The sequence below is a fragment of the Loxodonta africana genome, chromosome 18, assembly GCF_030014295.1.
Source record: "Loxodonta africana isolate mLoxAfr1 chromosome 18, mLoxAfr1.hap2, whole genome shotgun sequence".
NCBI lineage: Eukaryota > Metazoa > Chordata > Mammalia > Proboscidea > Elephantidae > Loxodonta > Loxodonta africana.
In genome coordinates, this window is record NC_087359.1 from 30,193,441 (window position 1) to 30,217,729 (window position 24,289).

At 36.6% G+C, this 24,289-nt stretch overlaps 1 protein-coding gene across 12 annotated transcripts in view; it reads left to right on the forward strand.

The window, feature by feature from the left end:
* The window catches only part of CDC27 (cell division cycle 27), a 63,786-nt gene that overhangs the window by 3,178 nt on the left and 36,319 nt on the right, over window positions 1–24,289 (forward strand). For 6 of the 12 annotated variants that reach the window (XR_010318330.1, XM_064270978.1, XM_064270972.1 and 3 more), the window contains exons 2-6: window positions 12,177–12,252; window positions 13,833–13,994; window positions 16,408–16,533; window positions 23,181–23,278; window positions 24,088–24,242. Coding sequence is in view for 11 of the 12 variants with exons in the window: in XM_064270978.1 (XP_064127048.1) it covers window positions 12,177–12,252; window positions 13,833–13,994; window positions 16,408–16,533; window positions 23,181–23,278; window positions 24,088–24,242 (617 nt within the window). In the remaining variant the exon portion in view is untranslated. The remainder of the gene's footprint in view (window positions 1–12,176; window positions 12,253–13,832; window positions 13,995–16,407; window positions 16,534–23,180; window positions 23,279–24,087; window positions 24,243–24,289) is intronic. The other 6 variants (XM_064270975.1, XM_064270976.1, XM_010594540.3 and 3 more) reach the window with 1 other exon arrangement.

The window sequence follows — 24,289 nt, forward strand, 5'->3', positions numbered from 1 at the left end:
AGTACCTAATAATTTAACCCTTTTATTAACTAGTGTCTTGACATAGCCCTTGTTGTGCCTAAGTTCTGTAGGGAGAGAAAAACATTAGGCAAATAATCACAAATCAACAATTGCAAACTGAAAATAAGGATACTAAAAAAAAAAAAAAAAACCCAAACCAAACCCATTGCCGTCAAGTCGATTCCGAGTCATAGCGACCCTATAGGACAGAGTAGAACTGCCCCATACGGTTTCCAAGGAGTGCCTGGTGGATTCGAACTGCCCACCTCTTGGTTGGCAGCTGTAGCTTTTAACCGCCACACCACCAGGGTTTCCAAGGACACTATAGATAGAATTTTATGAGAAATTTTAGTAGGAGGGACCTGACCTAAGCCCAGATGTGAGGTTTGCAATTGGACCACCAAAGTAGGTACTGCAAAGCAGCAAAAAGTTAAGAAGCAGCTTCAATGAAAAAATAAAATTTGAAAGAATATGTTAGACACCTGCTGTATGCTAAGCACAGAAGAGTATGAGACATTTTGAAACCTCTAAAAAGTTTTTTGAGGAAATGACATTTAGGCTAAGGTCTGAAGGTTGAAAAGGGAACAGTAATTTGAAGAACATTACAACCGAGAAAATAGCATGTGCAAAGTCCCCAAGACACAGCAAGCTTGGCATTGGAAGAAGACCAGTGTGGCTGGAGTTGCATAGTAAGGGAGAAAGAAATAGCAAATGATGAGGTAAGCAGGGGCCAGAGGTAAGGAATTCAGCTTTCATTCTAAGTGTAGTGGGAAATCACTGAAGAATTTTCTGCAGAAGGGTGACAATCTGACTCATATTTTAAGATCTCTCTGACTACTCTGTAAGAAATATAATGTGAGGTGGGGGTAGGGGAAGCAGGAATAAAAGCACTGGTCTTGTAGATGATGATAACCTAAGCTAAAGTGATAGGAGTGGAATAGGAGAGGTAGGAGAAAAGTAGATGAATGTGAAAGACGTTTTGGAGATAGAACTGATGAGAGTTGGAAATTGATTGAATGTGTTTGTGGGAGGGAATCAGAATGACTTCCTGGATTCTGTTTTGGTGGTGCCATTATAAAAATGGCAAATCCTTTATTGGATGGAAATGGAAGGCAAATTTGAAGGGGGCAATTAAGTATTCTTTTTTAAACAAATTATAAGCTGGAGATATTTGTAGGATCACCAAGTAGAAATATGGAGACAACTCCTACTAATCTTCTGAGGGTTCTAATCTTGTTGGGAAAATAAGAATGCTAAATAGGAACAATTGGATGATGCCACAAGTCAGTATATATTTGATTGCACAGGTCATAATAAAGGAATTCAGGAAAGAGAAAGATCCTCGTAGACTAAAAAAACGGAAAAGGCTTCTTGAAGGAGTAGAACTTAAAGCCTTAGAATATATTAAGGGTTTGAATTAGTAAAGAATAGAATATTCCTGGCATGGAGTGGCATCAGCAAAAGCCCAATGTTGAGAATGAGAATACTGTTCAGGGAGAAGAGAGCAGTATAATGTTGCCTTGACTAGGATGGGAATTGCAGAGCAGAAGGAAATAGGGCTTCCCTAGCTAGGTAGTGTCAGGTTATAGGGGACTAACCATCTAGGCTGAGGAGTTTGGATTGAATGTATTGGTAATAAATAGCCATTACAGGTTTTTTAGCAGAAAAATTATGTGATTAAAGCAACACTACGGGAAGATTAACCTGGGCCTATTGGGAAGGAGAGAAGGGACAGGGAGACATGCAGGCTAGCAGAATAATCCAGTTACATGGTAGTATAGACTGGGATTTCTCAACCTTGACACTATTGACATTTTGGGCAAGCTAATTTTTTGTTGTGGGGGGCTATCCTGAATATTGTTGGATGTTTTGTGGCATCTTTGGCCTCTACCCATTAGATGCCAGTAGCACTCTGCTTCTATTTGTGGCAACCAAAAGTGCCCTCCCCCCAGACATTGCCAAATGTCCCTTTGGAGGCAAAATGATGACTGAGAACCACTGATACAAATGTAAACTAAATTAGAATTCTAGAAATGAGGTTGTAATTTACAATATGAAATTTCCACTATGGTTTTTTTCTTATACCTTCTCAGATTATCTAAAGCTTTTATCACCTATTTCTTCTATAGCCTAAAAAAGGGCAACTATTTTCTTTTTTGACAACAACAACAAAAAAACCCAACATTTATAGTAGTCACATTTAAGTCTGAATTAGTTGTACAACTTAGAGAAGTTTGTTTATACTTAAAATCATACCATTTCAGTCTAGGAAGAGCTAGCAAATAAGGAACTTCGCAATTTAATTTTTATGCCTTTGATTTATCTATCTTTTAAATAAATACAACCTAGAGCTAACCCATTACTTTAATCAGCTGTTGTTAGCTGCCATCAGGTCGATTCAGACTTATGGCAACCCCATGTATGCAGAGTAGAACTGCTCCATGGGGTTTTCAAGGCTGTGACCTTTTGGAAGCAGATCACCAGGCTTGTCTCCTGAGATGCCTAGGGGTGGGTTGTTTAGTAGTCAGCACTTAACCGTTTGTGTCATCCAGGAACTCCTAGTTTAATCAGTAGGATTTCCTTTTAAACTGTTTTTAGGGGAGGGCATTGCTCTGTTTGGCTTCATAACTTTCTTTTAGCAGTATTTCATCCACCTGGCTTTTGATTTGTCAAACTCTTTGATTTGTTGAACTCTAGAGATGATGCACTGAGTGCTGTTCATTTAGGGGAGGGCCACACAAGCAGCTGGACAGAGGTAAGTGACTGACCAGGAAGCTGATCTTAGCTCTGTTTGTCATCAGCTACCAATTTGTAATGCCTTAGAGAATAATCTGTTCACCACCCCACACCAAGAGATACTGTCATTCAGGAGCTTAAAGGTCATTGAGCAGAGGGGTGATGGAAGCTGTATGTGGTGTTCTCCAAGTGGCCAGTTTTACTTCTGGGATTCACAGGAGTTGGAGCTGGCTGATGTCGTTATCTTTTTCTATTGTTTTTAAGAATTAGTGATAAGGAACAATGTTGTCCTGAGTGAAGCCTGATTTTAAATCAGAAATGCATAGTCACTTGAATATGATTCTTTTTTTCTCCTTTTCATTTTTTAATTAAAAAAAAAATCAGAAAAAAAGTTCAAAGTTCTAGGACTTTTTGGCCTTAGTATGTGTGTGTCATATTTTCCTGGTGATTGGTAGTACTAAGGTAGCTGATGAATCATATGAGTCTTTATGGCTTATGTGTTACAAAATAAGCAGTTGTATAATGAGTAAGAGTCCACTAGAGGGCAATGGGTTTGTTTGTTTGTTTGTTTGTTTGTTTATAAGGAGCACTGAGCTTCTGTTAGTGGAGGTGGAATAATTTGGAATAAAATCACTGCCACTAAATTAATTAGGCAAGCAAAAAATTGTTGAATTGACAAATGTTATATATATTTTTACCACAATTGATACCCTTAAGAGCAATGAGGGAAACCCTGGTGGCGTAAAGGTTAAGAGCTATGGCTGCTAACCAAAAGGTCGGCAGTTCGAGTCCACCAGGCGCTCCTTGGAAACTCTATGAGGCAGTTCTACTTTGTCTTACAGGGTCACTTAGAGTCAGAATCCACTCGACGGCAGTGGGTTTGGGTTTTTGGTTTTAAGCGCAATGAGAAGCCACTAGATAGATTTTAAGCAAAGGAGTGATATGATCAGATTTGATTTGTGAAAAGCTCACAGGGAAAGAATGGGCATAGGATGGAAAAGGAATTCAGGGAGACTGAGCCACTACTAAAGTAGTCCAGGCAAAAAATAGTCTGCCTTAAAAATGTAAGTGTTTATTGAGTATCTTCCTTTCACTATTAATGCAGTTGCTTAATTTAAATGAATGTAATTTTGAAAGATACTTATATGCATGATTCCAGAACTCTAGGTCATATCTGGTCTGGTAGAACCCCAGAAAACCAGTTAAGTTTTTATGGTGGTGTAGGATTTAGCCAAGCACTGTGCAAGACTTTTACACATCTATCTAGGAAATAGGGGCTTTTGTCCATGTTTTACAGATAGTGAGACTAAAGTTCAGGAAAGTGCCTTGGCCACCTTAATTAGTGTCAAGGGATCTTCTTTTTCTGCCCTGAACTAGGGTGTGGAGAGCTAGGCATTCAAGAGATTATTGTTGAATCGAATTAAATTTGAATACCCTTTAGCATATTGTTTTCTGAATGACCTTTATTAGTAGTATATTATGAAATCCAGATGTTGAGATTCTCTGAAGAGAATACCTATAGTTTATCACATACCTTTTATCTGTCCCTTTGCCATGTTATAGTGTGGAGGAGGTAATAGCCTAAATAGCAATGATTCTATACCATATTTTAAAACCTGTCCTCGCATTTGCTCTGTGCCAGGCCCACATATTTTTGTTCTAAGGTTCAGCTTACCATTGTGCGGTAAGAAAACAAAAGCACCCACAGCAACAGCAACCAAATAAGTGCCTGTGGAATAATGCCTGGCTTATTCATAATATCTTTTTGTCAGGAGAAACCTGAAAATCCAAAATGTTAAGGCTTAGTACAGCACACCTGAAGAACTTGATTTTCTTAAGTCAGTTAAGTTTTAGTTGTTGTTGTTTGCTTTTTACCGAAATCAGGATCACATAGCAAATGAAGTAGGTACTCAATAAATGTTTATTGGATCAATGCATGTTTTTCAAAAGTAGGAGACATATCAAATGAGATGGTAGGGTGAATTATCTGAGTAGCGTGGAGGGAACTGTACAACATGTTCTAGGCTGCTGTTAACCAGAAAAATCTAAATATATTACAGATATTTATAAATCACACCCATAAGAGATTTTATTGCCCAAAAGCCTGATCTCTTCCAACCCTTTGTCAGACTTTGACTCAATCTACTTATCTAATTAAGTAATTAAGATTTTCTTTTCTTCGTATTTGTAAAAGTCCACATCAGGGTCTCAGCCTTGTTGATTCCTCCTGTGGTGTCCTAGTTTCTGGTGTCACTGACAATCCCTGAAGTTCCTTTGCTTCTAGATGGGTTCTCACATGGCATCTGTCTTCCTCCTGTGTGTGTCTCTGTGTCTATTCTGCTTTTTTCTATAACTCAGAAGTGATTAGGTTTAGGATCCATCCTGCCCTGTTATGGCCTCATTAACATAACAAAAGAAACCCCTATTTCCAAACAGGATCACATCCACAGATACATGGGCCAGGACTTCAATACATATTTTCAGGGAATACAGTTCATCCGTAACAGGCAGTATTGGTGGGATGTGAAAGTAGAGCTGAAAAGGGGATATGAATATCTTACTAAGGAGTTTGTGCTTTATTTTGTAGCTATTTATTTGGTAAACTAAGACTTAAAAAAAAAAGACTTAAGATACATTAAATTACTTGCCAAAACGTAAAACTAGTAAGTGGTGGAACACAGATTTGAATCCGATCCTCCCACTGTAGTCTTCTGTTTCCCAGTGATGGTATTTGTGTTTGAGGAAGGTAGTTATGGGACAGGATGGATTGATTACACCAGAGCTTACAGGCAGGAAGGCCATTTAGGAGACCAAGAGTTTTGAGGAAAGAAGATTCTGTTGTAGATGGGACTAGAAAAGGGGATAGATTCAAGGACCTTCCTTTAGGAGAAATTTTGTAAGTGATGGCTAGGTTCACTGATAAATTCATTAAAATCTTTTTAGTCCATAATGTACCCAAATTGAATTACCAGTACATTAATTATTTCATGTATACTTACCCAACATCTGTGACTTTGTATAATAAAAGACATTTTGGGTTTCAAACAGAACATCTTTCCTAGCCCTGGCAGTACTAATTCCACTCAAAGTATTAGTTGTTGTCATTATGTTGTTATCTGTCGTGGCTAACACCCACACTAGGATCAGGCCGTTGTGATCCATAGGGTTTTCCTTCTTTTTAACTTTATTTTGTTGTTGAAAATATGTGCAGCAAAACATATACCAATTCAATTGTTTCTACATGTATAATTCAGTGGCATTGATTACATTATTTGAGTTGTACAACCATTCTCACCCTCCTTTTCTGAGTTGTTCCTCTCCCATTAACATAAACTCATTGCCTTCTAAGGTTCCTGCCTAATCTTTTGAATGGCTTTTCTCACCTTGAGCTCATATATAGATAGTTCTTAAAAGAATACGATACTTAAGGCAGACTTTTTTTATTAATTAAGCTAAACTGTTGTTTGATTTTAAGAAGATTCCAGGGGCTATTTTTGGTTTAAGTTTTAAAGATTATCTCAGGGCAATAGTTTTAGGGTTCACCCAGCCCTCTTGGCTCCCGACAGTTTGGAGTCCCTGAGAATTTGAAGTTCTGTTCTGCATTTTGCCCCTTTTGATCAGGATTCTTCTATAGAGCCTTCGATCAAAGCGTTCAGTAATGGTAACCTGGCACCATCCGATCTCATGGGAAAGAAGGCAGTTGTTGATGGAGGCAATTAGCCACACCTTCCATATCCTCCTTCCATTTCTGACTCTTCTTCATCTGTTGCCTGAGCAAGCAGAAACCAATTGTTGTGCCTTGGATGGTTGCTTGCAAGCTTTTAAGTCCCCAGGCACTATACACTGAGCCTAGGCGGTAGAACAGAAGCACTAAATATGTTATGAGGCCAATTCACTAGAATGTCCCATGAAACCATGACCCTAAACCTCCAAAACAAGGAGCCAGATTCTGTGAGGTTTTTGGCTGTACATAAGCAGCCTTAGCAGCTATTCTTTTTTTTTTTTTTTGGTCACCGTTGTAAATATATCTCAATTGTAAATGTATCTATCATACAAGATAAGGTTTTCATCGATTTTTGGGAATGGATTACCAGGCCTTTCTTCCTCAAGGTATTGATGTTGTCATTGTGTGCCACTGAGTCAATTCTGACCCACAGAGACCCTATAGGGCAGAGTGGAACTGCTCCATAGTGTTTCCTAGGCCATACTCTTTATGGGAGCGGATCACCAGGTCTTTTCCTTCATGGAGCCTCTGGTGGGTTTGAACTGCCAACCTTTCACTTAGCAGCTGAGCGTTTAACCATCGCACCACCAGGGCCTGTTTAATGCAAAAGAGACATACCTTTCTTGGTCAGTAACTTGTCTTTTTCCCCTTTCTTTTAAATGTCTAAATTCAGTTCCACAGATATTTATTTTTTCTTCTTTCTTTTAAGTATCTAAATTCAATTCTACAAATACTTATTGAACACCTATTATATGTCAGTGCCTAATACTGCATCCCATTAGTTCCAGCCTTGGTTGCCTACAATATAGATAGACCAGTGATTCTTAATGAACCAAGGTATCTGTGACCCCCTAAGACTGTATATAAATTTTTTAATATACAGTTGTCCCTGGGTGTCTGTCGGGGATGGTTCCAGGAGGAGCCCCAGAGATAACAAAATCTGGGGATGCTCAAGTCCCTTATATAAAGTGGCATAGTATTTGCGTATAATTTACGCACCTCCTCCCTTGTACTTTAAATCATCTCTAGATTACTTATAATACCTAATGCAATGTAAAGGCTATGTAAATACTTATAAATACAAAATAAATACAAAATACTTTGTATAAATACAAAATACTTTGTAAATAGCACTTTAGGCTCCTCTTAGCCTGTGATTGCTTTGACCACTTAATTGCTTTTTAGGAGCCTTTTTTTTTTTTTTTTCCACAGAAACAGAGTCCACACAATACAAGTAGGGAACAAACAAGACACAAGGCGAACAATGCCTAAACAATGAGGGCTAGAGAGAGACTGAGGATCTGTGAAATGGTGGGAGGCTACAGCAGAATATGCCTACACATCATTTCATTCGCGTGGATTCAGTGTAGTGCCCAGCACGTGGCAAGTTCAAGTTTTGCTTTTTGAAACTTTATTTTTTTCCTTCCAAATATTTTTGATCCCTAGTAAATCTGCAGATGTGGAACCCACAACTGCATATGCAAATGTGCTTTCGTCTGTGGAAGGGATCTATAGCTTCTATAAGTTTTTCAAGAGTGTGCTGTAAGAGGGACAGAACCACATGTCTAGAAAAGTGAAAGAATGGCTCTGAACCCTGAATGCTTATCTGGCACCAGTGGAAAGATTTAAAAATTATCCTTAAACTCAACCCAGGAATTACGTTTCAGTGGATCTGGGGTAAAGTACCACAAGCCAAGGTTGAGAGCCACTGCTGTAGACAGGAGTAACACTAAAATGTACTCTATGAGAGCAGAAACTATTGTTCGTTGCCGTACTTCTAGAGTGCGGAAAGTGCCTGCACTCAGTGAACATTTATTGAATGAATGGGTACTAAAAAAAACAAAAAACCAAACCAGTTGCCTTTGAGTTGGTTCCAACTCATGTGACGCTATAGGACGGAGTAGAACTGCCCCATTCAGTTTCCAAGGAGCATCTGGTGGATTCGAACTGCTGACATTTTGTTTAGCAGCTGTAGCTCTTAACCACTATGCCACCAGGGTTTCGGAATGAGTACTAGAGCCCTCCAATGGAAGGGAAAAAAAATCTTTATGCTAGGTAAAAGCTTTAATATATATTCCCTAGATTTCTTCCCCAATAATTGTATACCTTTATACTTTAAATAGCTAAGTATGTTGTTGATATCTACCACAGACAGTGGTATCCGAAGTAGCCAACAAACCATTATTCTTAGGTAAGGTGTAAGAACCTCAGATCCCTTGGCTAATGGTCTCTGAAGAGTCAGCAGTAGCATATATGGTAGAACATTTTATTGGGGGTTCTGGCTCTTTAGCACAGCTTGCTTGGTACCTTTTATATTTATATTTAGGTGGCTCAAATTGAAGAAGAATCATGGTCATCAAACAAACCTTAACAGGTCCTGTTGCTCGTTAGTGACCCTCTGCTTTTTTCTCTTCCTATCCTCTTTATTCCCCATATAACAGGAAGAATCTTGAGATTACTAATGAATCTTTTTAATGTGGTATATTTTAGTATTCTAAGTGTTCTTTTCTGTAAAATTGAGGGGCATCATGGAATGAATTTGTATGGAGGTGTTCCAGAAAGAACCATCTATGGCAACTGACAGAAAACTGAACCGTGGCAAAATTACAATTATATGAACCCCTTTGTCTTCTGGAAATTATGAGTTGAGGGGGGTGTTGTGATAAATCAGGATTTTTGGCAGCAATTTATCTTTAGTACAGAGCCTATAAATATCTGGAAGTTCCAGGACTTTTCTGATTTAGGGCAGCCTAGAAACTATCATATTTTGATGTACACTGCTGGGATCATTTTACAGGATATGTCAACTACTTCTGAAAATATTGGGAGAGAGGGAAATGAGAGTTATATTAAGTTTCAGACCAAAGGGAGATTTCCTTGTAACCCAACCTCGTTTGGATAGATTGTCAAAGGGGATGGTTTCATGATTATTTACCATTAATATGTAGGATGTTTTAACAGGCATAAGAGCTGGATTAAAACCCAGAAGGAACATGAAGTCCTACTAATGAGAGGCCTTTGAATTTGAGTGATTTAAGCCTTTCTTTTAAAGCAAAGAGACATGACCTGAAGGTGTAGAAATTATTTTACTAACATTGGATGAGACACTTAACCTCTTTGACTCTGGGATTCAGTTGAACCAGGAGGTTTTTAATTAGAATAAATCTTTTAAATCAGTGGTTCTCAAACTGTACAATAGACACGGGTCACCTGGAGATCCTGTGAAACTGCAGACCCTGATTTGCTAGGTCTGGGGTGGGGTCTAGGATTCTTCCCTTCTAGAAATCTCCCAGTTGATACCAGTGTTAACTGCTCGCAGGACCATACTTCGAGTGACAAACTTTTAGATAGTTCTTTGAAGTGACTGGAGATGAATAGTTTAGGAACACTAACATTGGATCTGTGAGAAAGAAATACTGCCTGTGTTAGTTTACTTGAAAGGAAGATTCAATTCTCGTCTTTCTTTCCCTTTTTCTGGATGGGAATGGTCAAGTCAAACATTTTTGAGATTTTATACAATATAGGCTGTTTAGACAATAATCAAAAACCCCAAACTCATTGCTATTAGTATTATTAATTATAATATTTAAATCAAAAGTCCTCTCCTGGTTTAGTGCTCCTAAAAGTGCTGAGTAAACATTAAAAAGTGTGTGTGTGTGTATACATGAATGTAATATATAATAAACGTAATTTAAAAAAAGAAATGTGGTAATGATTAGTCTCTGTTGCAAGGACTTGACTCTGTTCTCATAATGTTCAAACAGCCATAGATAGTATGTAAATGAATGGATGTGGCTCATACAAAAATAGACAGCAGGACAGATTTGGTCCACGTGCCATAGTCTGGTGACTCTGGTATGGGATATAAAAAGAATTTCTACAAAAGGGTCAGTAAATATATGCAACATGAACAGTCATTTTCTAGAAGACCAACGAACATGAAATAAAATAAAATACCAGTGAACACATGAAAAGATGTTTAGCTTCATTTTAGTATTCAGAGAAATGTTGATTAAAAGCATGAGATAAGCATTTTGCATCCATCGGATTTGTAGAAATTAAAAAGTTTGACAATAGCGTAGGTAAGGTTGTGTAATGATGGGAACTCTTACACATTGTTGGTGGAGTGTAAGTTAAGCCAATGATGTTAGACAATGATTTGATATTACCTGGTAAAGATGAACATGTGCATGCTCAACAACCCTGTAATTCCATTCCTAAGTATCAATCCTAGTCTGAGGAGATTCTTACACATGTGCTCCAAGAGACAAATACAAGAATGCTCATTGCACCACTGTTTCTAAAGTTCAAAACACAGAAAACTAAAAGTTATATTGCTTGAGGATGAAACATACAAATGTATAAAAATTGTAAAGAACACCAAAAGAAAGCTTATCAAAACCAGGGTGGTGATTTCCTTTTCGGGCACAGAGAGAAGTTACGTGACCAAGTAGGGGCATATGGGGGCTTTGAAGGTATTTTTCTTCTTGAGCTGAGTAGTGACTACATGGATATGAATGTTTTTTCTTATTTTTATCTAAAGAGTACTTCCATATGGTATATACTGTATATAATTCATAATTTTAAAAAAGAAAAATATATTCTAATAGGTTAAAGATTATTTCTCTGATAACTTCACTTCCATTTGCATTACAATATGCATCCTTGAGTGGGTAACAATAGGGTGCAATTAAAGCTAATAGATGGGGAACTTTGTGTGGGAGAGTGACACACATTTAAACATGTCCCTTATGTGTATCGTGAAAAGTGGTTGAGAACCCACTGCTTTAAGAGCCTGTAGTTTAGTGGGGTAGGCAGACCCGTAAAGAAATAAGTGCAATATCATATGAGTGTTCCACTAGAAGTATATTAAAAAAAAAAAAGCTAGAGATCACCCCTGGAAGACTTTATGGATTAGATGTTATTTAAATTGGGTCTTCTAAGGATGAGCAAGTTATAAGGGGATGAGAAGAGAAGCTCACATTCCCCAAAGAAGGAAAAGCATGTACAAAGGCACCCAAAACCCAGTGCTATCGAGTCAATTCCGACTCATAGTGACCCTATAGGACAGAGTAGAACTGCCCCCATAGAGTTTCCAAGGAGCACCTGGTGGATTCAAACTGCCAACCCTTTGGTTAGCAGCTGTAGCACTTAACCACTATGCCATCAGGGTTTCCTACAAAGGCACAGAGGCCTGAAAGTCCACGGAGAGTTGAGTGAGTCAATTCAGATACATTAGAAGCCATGGTGTAAAGAGCCTTGTCTAACACACGAAGGAGTTTGGACTGTGGGCATCAGGGTTTTATCACTTGAATAGGGATATACAAGACTGTATGCTAGGTGTTCCCAAAAACCCAGTGCCGTCGAGCTGGAAACCTCATGGGGCAGTTCTACTCTGTCCTATAGGGTTGCTATGAGTCGCAATTGACTCGACGGCAGTGGGTTGGGTATGCTAGGAGTTACCTTGAAAATATATATGTATGTATATTTATATTCAGGGAGCCCTGGTGGCGCAATAGTTAACTTGCAAACCACAAGGTTGGCGGTTTGAACCCACCAGAGGCTCCACGGGAGAAAGATGTGACAGTCTGCTTCCGTAAAGATTACAGCCTAGGAAATCGTATGGGGCAGCTCTCCTCTATCCTGTAGGGTTGCTGTGAGTCAGAATCTACTCCATGGCGGACAACAAGTTTATGTTCTTTTTCTTTCTTTACAGGCTGCTATATGGCAAGCACTAAACCACTATGCATACCGAGATGCAGTTTTCCTTGCAGAAAGACTGTATGCAGAAGGTATGCAATCTATTCATTGCTGTAGAGCTATAAATGAAGGGTAAAATATATGGAATGTCATCATGTTTTATGACTATAACAAGATTCTAGGCATTCTTTTGATCCTCACTGTTCTTAGTTATAATTGCATGCTTATTCTGTTTTTTTCTTTGATTGCCACTAGTTCATAAAAACTTTACCTGTTGCTCCCTTATATGTTACTTTTAATAATTACAGAGTTTACTTAATCATTTTCCAATCTTTAGGTGTTTTTTCCAAGTTTTTCATTAGAATAGAGTTTATGTTCTGTGACTAAGAGCATGGATTTAGCCTGTCGCCTTAGTCCAAACCCTAATCTGGTCAGTTAATTGTATAGCTGTGAAACCTTGCATAAATTACCTAATCTCTATTTCAGATTTTCCTCATAGAATCAGTTGAAGAACTAAATGAGATAATGTATTTAAAGCACCTTAGCACAGCCTTCCGGCATTGTAATAAATGCTCAGTAAACATTATTTACTATTAACATATGTTTTGTTTCTGTCCTAAAATTATTGTAATTCTCTTTGTAAGAAGCTGATATGGATAATTGTGTACAGCTTTTTGGTTTGGTTTGTTTTGTTTTGAGTCATTTCCTTGAGTTGTATATTCTAAAATGAAATTTCCGAGTCAAAGGGTGTAATCAGTTCTACCAGAAATTACCTTTTGTCCAGTTAACTCAGCAGAGAGCTTGTTGTCCATGATCAGTAAGTGGCAGATCTGCTCTGATTCTGCTTTACCGAGGACAGCAAATACTGCCACTCCTCTAACTTGCAACCATAGTGGACATCACTAATCCATCGTTTCTCTTTCCCACTGAACCTGCCTCAGAGTTTTTGTCAATACACTGCTCTAGGCTGACAATATCAGTTCATCGGAGTTGCTATGCTAGATATACCTCTTTTCTTCTTTGGTGGCCTCCTATGCCACTCCTGGTAGTTCCTGTGTTTGGGGGAAAGATATCCAACAGAGCTTGAGGCTAACAAAGAATTTAAAGGGTTGGATCTTCTGTAAGCCAAATTCTTGAAATAATTTCTCAATTTCATTAGTTTCTTATCACCCATTTGCCTTTCTCTTAAGAATTCCATATATAGCGCACCTAAATCTGCTATAAGAGAGAAAAAACAGCAAAGTGATATAAGAGAGAATCCCAACACAGATATTCATTAGCCATTTGATCTTGGGTAAGAAGTTATTCTGCATATAATTTTCCTTGTCTTTAAAATGGGAAGAGAAACATCGAATTTACAAAGTATTTTTAAGGACTAAATATACTTATGGACAGAAAGGTGTGTGTATGTGTTCTGCTTTTTTTAAGTACTTACATAGAAAACCATGAGTGTCTACTTTCTATTATTTCCTTGTAGGGAGAAGGTAATCAGGAATTGGTAACAAACTTTCCTATCAGCAAAGTATTCCTCTTTAATTCAAGTTTGAATTAAATAATTGTTTTGTGTTAAATAAGATACTTAATTTTCTTTTTATGTTAAACTTGTTCACTGCCAGATAAATTATGATTACCACTGAACATACTGAATAATAGCCAACTTTTCTTTTTATATATATGTGTTCTTAGTACACTCCGAAGAAGCCTTGTTTTTACTGGCAACCTGTTATTACCGCTCAGGAAAGGCATATAAAGCATACAGACTCTTGAAAGGACACAGTTGTACTACACCGCAATGTAAATACCTGCTTGCAAAATGTTGTGTTGATCTCAGCAAGTAAGTTTTTAAAACTTTTCTAGCTAATTTTGTTCTACTTACACTGTAGGATTTTGGGATAAAAATTCTTTGGACAGATTAAACTCCAATTGTCTCCCTTCCCCCACCCCCTCTTTTTTGGTAGTAAGGATTTGTCTATTTCATTAACGTTTGAAATGTTTACACTGTTGCCTATGGCATTCTTTTTGTTATGGAGAGATTTCATTGTTATAATTTAACTCTGGAGAAACATAACTAATTCTCATCAGTTCCTAAAATCTAAAACGATCACAAATGATGTTTCCTTTCCTTTGCTTTCAGTGTTAGACCAGTTGGAATAAGCCTGCGTACCTACCAGTTCATCTGAGATTAATGCACCCTTGGCAGTTTCTGGGTGGTTGTGTAATTAGAAATTTCCTTTCAAGATCATTCCGTTTGGTCCTGGGCAGGGTAGGAGAAAAATGCAGAACAGAATTCAAATTCCCAAAAAAAGACCAGACTTACTGGTCTGAGACTAGAGGAACCCCCTAGACTATGGCCCCTGGACACTCTGCTAACCCAGAACTGAAACTATTCACAAAGCCCACTTTTCAGACAAAGATTAGGTAGGCCTATAAAACAAAAAATAACACAGGTGAGGAACATGCTTCTTAGTTCAGTCAAATATAGGAGACCAGATGGGCAACTGCTGTCCAAAAGCAGGACAGGAAGGCAGGAAGGAACAGGAACTGAACAAATGGACCCAGGGAACCCGGGGTGACAAGGGGGAACATACTGCCACTTTTTGAGGAGTGCAGCCAATGTCACAAAACAATATGTATATAAATTTTTTAATGAGAAACTAGAACTGTAAACTTCCACCTAAAGCATAATAAAAAAAAAAAAAGGAGAGATCATTCTTTTTGGGAACCAGTGGGACAATTTCAAGAGAGCATTTCTGTTGCATGTTACAACTAAACCAAGTCAGCTGTCCCTATAACGAAATAGGCAGCTAGAAATATAGTTTTGTTCTTAAACTGAAGCCTTGGTGTCATAGTGGTTAAGAGCTTGGCTGCTGACCAAAAGATCGGCAGTTCAAATCCACCAGCCACTCCTTGGAAACCCTATGGGTCAGTTCTACTCTGTCCTGTAGGGTCACTGTGAGTCGGAATAGACTCGATGGCAACAGGCTTGGTTTGATTGTTCAACTCTTTTCCATCCCGTGTGAGATGGAATAATGGTAAAAGTTATTAAACAGGAGTTTGTAAAAGCCTATAACTGTATTTAGTTTATAGGTTTACAGTGAGGGGATACAAATAAACCTCACAAAAAATTAAAAATAATTTGTATTTGTCCAGTGACTAATTGATGACTTTTAAGATAAAGCTAGCTAAACTATCACTATCTATAAAATTTCTGAGAAGTTTAACATTAAAATACAGATGCTAATGCTTTAAAATTTAAAAATATACTTTAATCTTTCAGTTTCTCAAGCCAATTTTTGTTAGATGTTCTTATCCCATTTATAAATATTTACATTTTTTTAAGTCCCACTAAAGGGAAAAGAACCTTATATGTCACCTTTTCTGTTCAGGATAGGCTGTATAAACTTACTTCAGGTTTTTTTTCCACATAATTTTTTTAATCAAAAACTTTAAATACAAATTATTACAAATTCTGATGTACTGAAAGTATGTAATGAAATCAGACAAATTTTTAGATTTGGAGAACAAGTTTATGATTTTCTGTCAAGAAAAGGTGATTGACAGATAAAAAGAGATGAAAGTACTACACAAGTTTTAGTTATAAAAATCTTAGACTTAAGACTTAAAAATGACTGAATTCGTTGAGTATGTAATTTTTAATTAAGATATGTTGGTCTTGTTTAATGTGCTTACAGATTCCTATATCAAGAAATTATAGAACTAAGGAGGACCACCACATTTTAAAATGAAGAACCATTCATATCTTTTCCCCCCAGTATATTAGTCCTCTTCCATTTCTTTTGACATAAGTAATGAGTGGAAACCCTGGTGGCGTAGTAGTTAAGTGCTACGGCTGCTAACCAAAGGGTCTGCAGTTCAAATCCACCAGGCGCTCCTTGGAAACTCTATGGGGCAGTTCTACTCTGTCCTATAGGGTCGCTATGAGTCGGAATCGACCTGACGGCACTGGGTTTGTTTTAGTTTTTTTTTTAAGTAATGAATACTCAGACTAGATTTATACATACAAAAGCTAAATTTAACTGGTTCTGTTTTTAAAAGCAATACTGGAATTTTAAGATGATAAATTCCCATTCTCCTAAATGATTCTAAATGCATGTTTACAGCTTTCCTAAAAGTATCGTAGACTTTTTACTTTATCTCCATAATTAGAAGTACGCTGGTAATGAAGGATATCTTTACACTCAGTGCTTTGTATTGATTTTTAAAATGTGTAAATTTATGTTTTAAAGGCTTGCAGAAGGGGAACAGATCTTATCTGGTGGAGTGTTAAATAAGCAGAAAAGCCATGATGATATTGTTACCGAGTTTGGTGATTCAGCTTGCTTTACTCTTTCATTGTTGGGACATGTATATTGGTAAGTAAGAATGATACAAACTGACAGAAAATAGTTTGCAATATTATAAGGTCTTTAATTTAAAATACCTATGTTGGTCCCTGTTTATCAAATAGCATGTGGCTAAGTAGGTACACACTTTTCTGGTCCCATGCTGTTGTTAAATCTGTTCTAAAGATGTTGGTCACGTTTTTGATTCTCCATTAATCTTAATGATAATGGCTATAGCAGCATGGCCTAACAACTGAATGCACATAATACTGGGTTTTTCCCTTGGGTGAGGAAAATAGCTTTATGTGACTCACTGAGGAACAAGAATCACAGACGTTTTTTCTCTAGTGTTAAATATCACTGTTACTCCTTAGCAAGAGGCTTGAATACAAGTTTCTGTAATACCAGCTCTTATCTGGTATGTCATAATGATTTTGAGGTATGTCACAAGAAATTGCCTACCATGGTAGTTGAAATAATAGTGAGTTTGCAAATAAGTTACTTTTTACAAAAATAAGTAAGAGTGAGTCCAGAGTTAGTTATCATTATAATAACATTATTCTCACTTGTTTTCGTTCTGAAATACTTTTTGAGTTGGGGAAGTAGAGGGTAACAATTAGCATAAAAGGAATTGTTCATGACTGTGCTGTAAAAAAAAACTAGTTTTTAGTTGTGCTGTGGGAGTGCATCACATGTATAAATGTCATCTGTTGTGTGTCATAGGAGAAATGATTGAGTGCTGCCTGTCTAGAGAAGCAGAATAGCATCTGTTTTAAGATAAACTGAGACCAGTTTGCATAGTGGTTTTTAAAGAAACCTTGAAAATATCTTTTTGAACAGAATAAATTATTTGGCTGAATTTTGGGACTTATCTTCAGACTGGTAGAGGCACGTCTAGCTATTGACACTGCTCTTTTGAGAAGAATAGTGAAATAAAATATATCTTCATGTATCTGGAGATCTGGGAGTAATGAATTTAGTTCATGCAACTGTGATTCTTCTTGTCATTTGTTGGAGAACCTTTGGCTAGACCCAGTGCCTGGTGCTGGAAATATAAAAATAAATTATGTACAGTGCCTGCCCTTTAGGGTTTATAGTAGGATAAGAGAAGAGAAGCAGTAAATAAAATTTGTAAGTTTTTATTGTTACAATGAAAGTGATGTGATAAAGTTTTGACAGTATTTTGAGGGACACAAATGAGATGATAATCAGCTTTACCTGGGTAATGGATAAGATGAGAGGTAAGATGATAACTAGGAAAGACTTTGTAGAAAAAGTGAAATTTGACATTTCATATCTGTTGCGTGACTTCCAAAGGAAAGGTAAATGTTTGAGGGATGTAAATTATTTGAGGGGAGTGATAATATAAAAATGAGGGAGTAGGGGGAGATTGATGAAAGAAGTTGGCAAAATTTTATGAGAGGAATGTTGTAGAAATATTAATTCTTAAAGAGTACCATATCCTTTTACTTTTAAAATATTGACTAAAATTAAGTATTATAAATATTATTCTTTGTTTAAAAGAGTTGGGTTAGGTGATAAAAAGCCATACAGTAAAATCTACAAACACTTGGAAATTAAACAATACACTTGTAAATAATTCATAGATCAAAGAAGAAGTCTTACAAGAAATTAAAAAATACATTGAACTGAATGAAAAGGAAAACACAACGTATTAAACACTGGAATGTACCTAAAAGAGTGCCTAGAGGGAAATTTATAGCACCAAGTGCTTATACCACTACACTCCTACTAAACCAAAACCAAACCCACTGCCCTTAAGTAAATTCCGATGCACAGTGACCCTGTAGGACAGAGTAGAACTGCCCCTTAGGATTTCCAAGGCTGTAAATCTTTACAGAAGCAGACTGCTATATCTTTCTCCAGTGGAGCACCTGGTGGATTCAAACTGCTGACCTTTCAGTTAGCAGCTGAGTGCTTAACCACTGCATCACCAGGGCTCCTTATACCACTACTAAAAAATAAAAAAAATAAAAAAATTTATATAAAATGGCTAAAATAAAAATTACTGACAGTACGGGATGCAGAGCAAAGGAGTCCCTCATACATTGCTGGTAGGAATGTAAAATGATTCCTGTACATGAATGTTCATACCAGCTTTATTTGTGAGAGCAAAAAACTAGAAACAATCCAGATGTCCTTTGATGAATAAATAGATAATTGTTATATCCGTATCTCAACATTAAAGGGGAATAAACTGTTCATACATGCAATAAGAGAATTTTGGTAAGTGAAAAAAGCCTATTTCAAAAGTTTACATACTGTATGATCCCATTTATATAACATTCTTGAAATGAAAAAAGTATAGTGATGGAGAACAGATGAGTGGTTGTTAAGGGGTTAGAGTTGTGGTGAGCATATAAAGGGTAACCTGAAGGAGTTTGGGGTGTTGCAGCAGTTCTGTATCCTGATTATGGTAGTGGTTATACAAATCTGTACATGCTATAAAATTTCATAAAGCTATACACATACACGCACAAATGAGTGCATGTAAAAACTTCTGAAATCTGAATAGGGCTGTAGTTTACTTCATAGTAATGTAGTAATGTCAACTTCCCAGTTTTGATAATTGTATTTTGGTTATGTTACATGTTACCATTGGGGGAACCTGGGTGTAGAGTACATGGGAACTCTGTACTATTTTTGCAACTTCTGTGTGAATGTAAAATGATTTCAAAATGAAGTTTAAAAAAGTAAAGTGTTAAAATCACAAAAATGCCATGTATGTGTTAAAAACCCCCATGTATGTGTTATTATTTCTAAATAAAATTATTTTAAAGTTTTTGAAGGTGCAGTTGAATCAGGTTTTTAGAAAGGGGTGTGTGTGTGTGTGTGTGTGTTATGATAAAGCAGAAACCCTGGTGGCAGTGTGGTTAAGAGCTATGGTTGCTAACCAAAAGATCAGCAGTTCAAATCCACCAGATGCTGCTTGGAAACTCTGTGGGGCAGTTCTGCTCTGTCCTTTAGGTTCTCTGAGTCAGAATCGACTTGACGGCAAAGGGTTTGGTTTTGGTTTTGGTTTTATCCACGAAGAAGAAAAAAGTCGAAGTAATTTCTTTCTTTTTTAAGAGGAATAAGAATGAGTTATTTTTATTCAACATAAGGATAAAAAGGATGAGTTTCCAAAGGAGGACAACCCTGATCCAAAACCAACTTTTTATTTTAGCCATCGTATGCCTGTCTTGTGACCAAGTTGCATTGCAATAATCTAGATACATACCTGTTGTAATTGTAGCTAAGGCATGTTTTCTTATTTATCTCCAGTATTTATGGTTGACATTTTATTGGTCTTTTTGTCTATTATGGCACAGTGGTTAAGCATTTGGCTGCTAACCAAAAGGTCAGCAGCTTGAATCTACCAGCCGCTCTTTGGAAACCCTGTGAGGCACTTCTGCTCTGTCCTATAAAGTCGCTATGAGTCAGAATCAACTCGACAGCAATGGGTTTGGTATAGCACATGAGACTTCTCTCTTCAGGACATAGCTGATACTAAATCTGGTACTTAAATTAACCTATTTCTTCCCAATACCATCTAAGTAATTTTTTTACCCTAATTTTTTGGGAAACTCCTTGGTGGGCTTTGTGTAAAACCCTCATTTTAGTTTAAAAAAAAAAAGTCTGAACTTTGAGAACCCTCAGGAGTTTAATTTTCTTAAATCTTTTGTCCCTTTTAATTTCTCTATTGAATAATTAGAGATTTTATGTCCCAGACTAGATTATAATTCCATACCTGACTTCTTCCCTCATTTGCTCTTACATCATTTATACATTTATATCTATTTAGATGTATATGTCTATATATATATAGCTAATCTCAGCTAATTTTGTTTTAAATTTTCTATTTTATGGTCTGTCAATCAGATCATGACTCATAAAAATCAGCCTTTCCAACTTATCGACGTGTTTGAAGGAATTTTCCTTTTGCTAAAGTTAAAAGGAGATATAATTGTAATTGAAATAATAGTAAAGAGGCTTTTCATAACAAAGGATCACATCTCACATTTCCAGAATATTTCCCCCTGAATAGATTATCTTTGCTTAAACCAATATTTGTCTACCTATTTTCTAACTAAATAATTCACACGATTCAATGGAATTTTAAGAATTAGTAATAGAAGTGCCTAACTTTGTTACATTGTAAGCAAAGCAAGGGGGTGGGGCTACTTGAAAACAGAAAAGAAGTAATATAAAAATGAGAAAATCTAATTCCCTATCCTCAGAAACCTTGTAATAAATTATAAGAGAACCCATGAAAGACAAATAACTAAGGCAGATAGACTATGGTTAGTACTGTAAAAGGAGAGGGGATTATATAATATGATTTGAAGGGATAAAGAGAAACATGAGATATTAATTAGGGATCTATTGGGTAGTAGTTTAGGTGAGAGACAATAGGATCATAATGGTGAAAATGGGGAGGGAATTTTTTAAACCAGGGATAAAATGAAAGTATAAAAATTAAGGCTCAGTTATTGATTGGCTGTCCATCAGTGGAAGCTGCGTGTTGCTATGGTGGTGAACTAGTTTCAGCGGAGCTTCCAGACTAAGATGGGGTAGGGAGGTCTGATGATTTGCTTTTGAAAATCAGCCAGTGAAAACCATATGGATCACCACAGTCTGATCTACAGCCAGTCATGTAGATAACACAGGACCAAGTCCAGGGAAGAAAAGTGAGTTGATTATGTCTCTAAGTAGGATTTTTTTAATAGACTTTATTTTTTAGAGCAGTTTTAGGTTTACAGCAAAATTGTGCAGAAAGCAGAGTTTCCGTTTACCGCCTCCCCAAACATCATTTCTCCTATTACATCTTGCATTCCTGTGCTACATTTGTTAAACAATTGAACCAATATCGATACATTATTTTTAACTGAAGTCCGTAATTTACATTAGGATTTACTCTTTGTGTTACAGTCCTGTGGGTTATAATAAATGTTGCTGTCATGTGTCCACCGTTACACACAGAATAAACATACCCTATACAGCAACGAGTCTGGTTATTTTTCGTTTTTGTTTTTTTATACGGTAGCGCAGTGGTTAAGAGCTTGACTGCTAACCAAAAAGTTGGCAGTTCAAATCCACCAGCCGCTCCTTGGAAACCCTATGGGGCAGTTTTGTTCTATCTTATAGGGTCGCTATGAGTTGGAATCAACTGGACAGCAACAGGCTTTTTTGATTTATATGTTACACTGCTGTAAACATGCTCTAAAAGAATATCCAGCAAGCAGAGGAAAGTTAAGTTTTAAGTCAAGAAAGTAGATTTAGGCATCATCTCCATACAAGTGATTATCACAAGAGGAGATTATATAAAGAAGAGGACTTAGGACACAAGGAATGGATTTATTTAGAAATTACAAGAGAAAATATATAGAAGAAATGGTCATAGAACTGTTTGAAGTTTAGGATACTCCTCAGATGTGAAGATTTTCCTGTATTTTCCTTTTCTCTGCTTTATGTTACAAATTCCCAAGCACGATTTATTAGCTTCAGGAAACGGTGTTTTCTATTTTTAAGGTATCCTTCTTTCTATCCATGGTAGAAAATTATGTCAATATTGTAACAGTTACTTTGCCTTTTTAAAATTTCATCTGAACAATTTTTGGTATAGACTTTGGCAAAACTTATTTAAGTTGTCCAAAAGTTAGCTTGGGCTCCTGCTCCTCTCTGCCAGTATGGTTATTGGCTCATGTTAGGCACATTCAGGAAGCTGAATATCTTTCAACTAGTGGTACTTTCTTCTCTTTATTTTTTCATTTATTCTAGTTTCTACTAACTTGCAAATTTGAGGAATGAGGCAAACTAGTATCTAGTTCCCCAAGGGATCATCTTTACAATTCTTAGAGGAGACACTGATAGTCTGATTACATGTTGTAACTGATAGTTTAACTTAGGGTTCTTTTGAAAGTCTTGGCTAGATGCCATCTGAACCTTCATAAAACTTTATAGAGTTTCGGAAGAATTGCTGTTTATTTTTCTCCATTTGGTATTGAAAACTTTCAACCTTAGATCAAGTAATTAGTATTTTTTACCTGAAAGTTCCAGTGTGTCTTCGTAACCACTAATCCCACCTCCTCTCGTTTAAAAGCTAGAGAGGCAGCAATGCCATTCTGATAATCCCAGATTGTTCCAAGTATATATGTTCCCAGAAGTATTGTCTAGATTCCAAATGTAAGCCTTTTTATACCTGATTTTAAAAGAAACAAATTTTACTTTTCACTAAGAGCTACCACCTCTACTTTGTTAGAAGATCTGATCATTTAAATATGCATTTAAGTCACTTTCAGGATTGCCACTGGGGTGTTTTATTAGAAACTAGGAATAAGATTGAAGCGTTTGGATGTTTTTCATACCTCCTTCAGTAACTAAGTATCTGACAGGAAATTAAAAGCGGTGTTAATATTCAATAAGACAGTGATAGTTTAGTTTGTTAGCATTCCTTCAGTTCATATCCTGTGTTTCCACCAGACTTGGGCTAAACTGTTGTAACTTCTGGTGATTGGAGCATGGTGAAAAAGGGGAAATTGATAATTGAGGAAAGCGTCAAGAAGAGTGCTCTTAGAACATATATAAGAGTTATCTAATTTTCTATTAGAAAAATTTCTTTATAATGAATGTTTTGGGTTTTCCTGCTTGTTTAATCTATTTGTTTCTCTCTACAGCAAGACAGATCGACTTGCCAAAGGATCAGAATGTTACCAAAAGAGCCTTAGTTTAAATCCTTTCCTCTGGTCCCCCTTTGAATCATTATGTGAAATAGGTAGGTTTATAGAGGTGGCGGGGGGAGGGTTACCCCATTTCATCCTCTGTTTTTCTTGATTAATTTTTAGAGAGTAATATAAATCATCTATCCACAAGAAAAAGATTTTTCAAGGCTAAGGGCTGTTAAAATTGAGGACAAGAAATAAGTTAGAATCATATGTTTCAGGAATGTGGCCTTACATTACCCCAGAGATTAAATCCAGTAGCCTCTTCTGTTTAGCCAATCTCACTTAAATATCATCCTGTGTCTTTTAGAATGCGTTGTATTATAAGTTTAGCACTAGCCAGAATGACTTTCTGAATAAGAACTGTCCAATGAAATTAATAGAATTTTGGGGGCAGAAACTATTACATGAATAAGACATGGACAGTGTATATGCTGTGAGATGCATAAAGGACCATTTTAAATCATTATTGCGTCTAGATACATGGAAGTGCTTAAAACTTTAATATCTACAATAGTTTCAGCCCCCCCACCCCCGCCACCCCTGTCTTTTGCCTTGAAAAAAGAGATAGTTGCTTTCTGGTTTAAAACAAACAGAGAAACCTGCGTTTTCTTGTAATTTATTATATTGAAAATCAGAATCCTTGCAGTTTAGTTTATTTCCTAAATGTATAGCTTTATCTTGGTTTTTTTTTTTTTTTTACCATAAGTTGATAGATAGTCTTTTGGGAGGTAAATTTGATTAGCTGAAACAGACAGGAGAATTTTAAAACTCTGGATAAGGTTTTATTTCAGCTGATTTGTGCATACTTGAAAAAAATTAATCCTCACTTCCTTTTTTTTTTTTTTTTTTGTCTTCACAGGTGAAAAGCCAGATCCTGACCAAACATTTAAATTAACATCTTTACAGAACTTTAGTAATTGTCTGCCCAACTCTTGTACAACACTAGTATCTAATCATAGTTTATCTCACAGACAACCTGAGACAGTTCTTACGGAAACACCCCAAGATACAATTGTAAGTGTATCATACTCAAGTGTTCAGAATATTGTGAAATTTAGAAA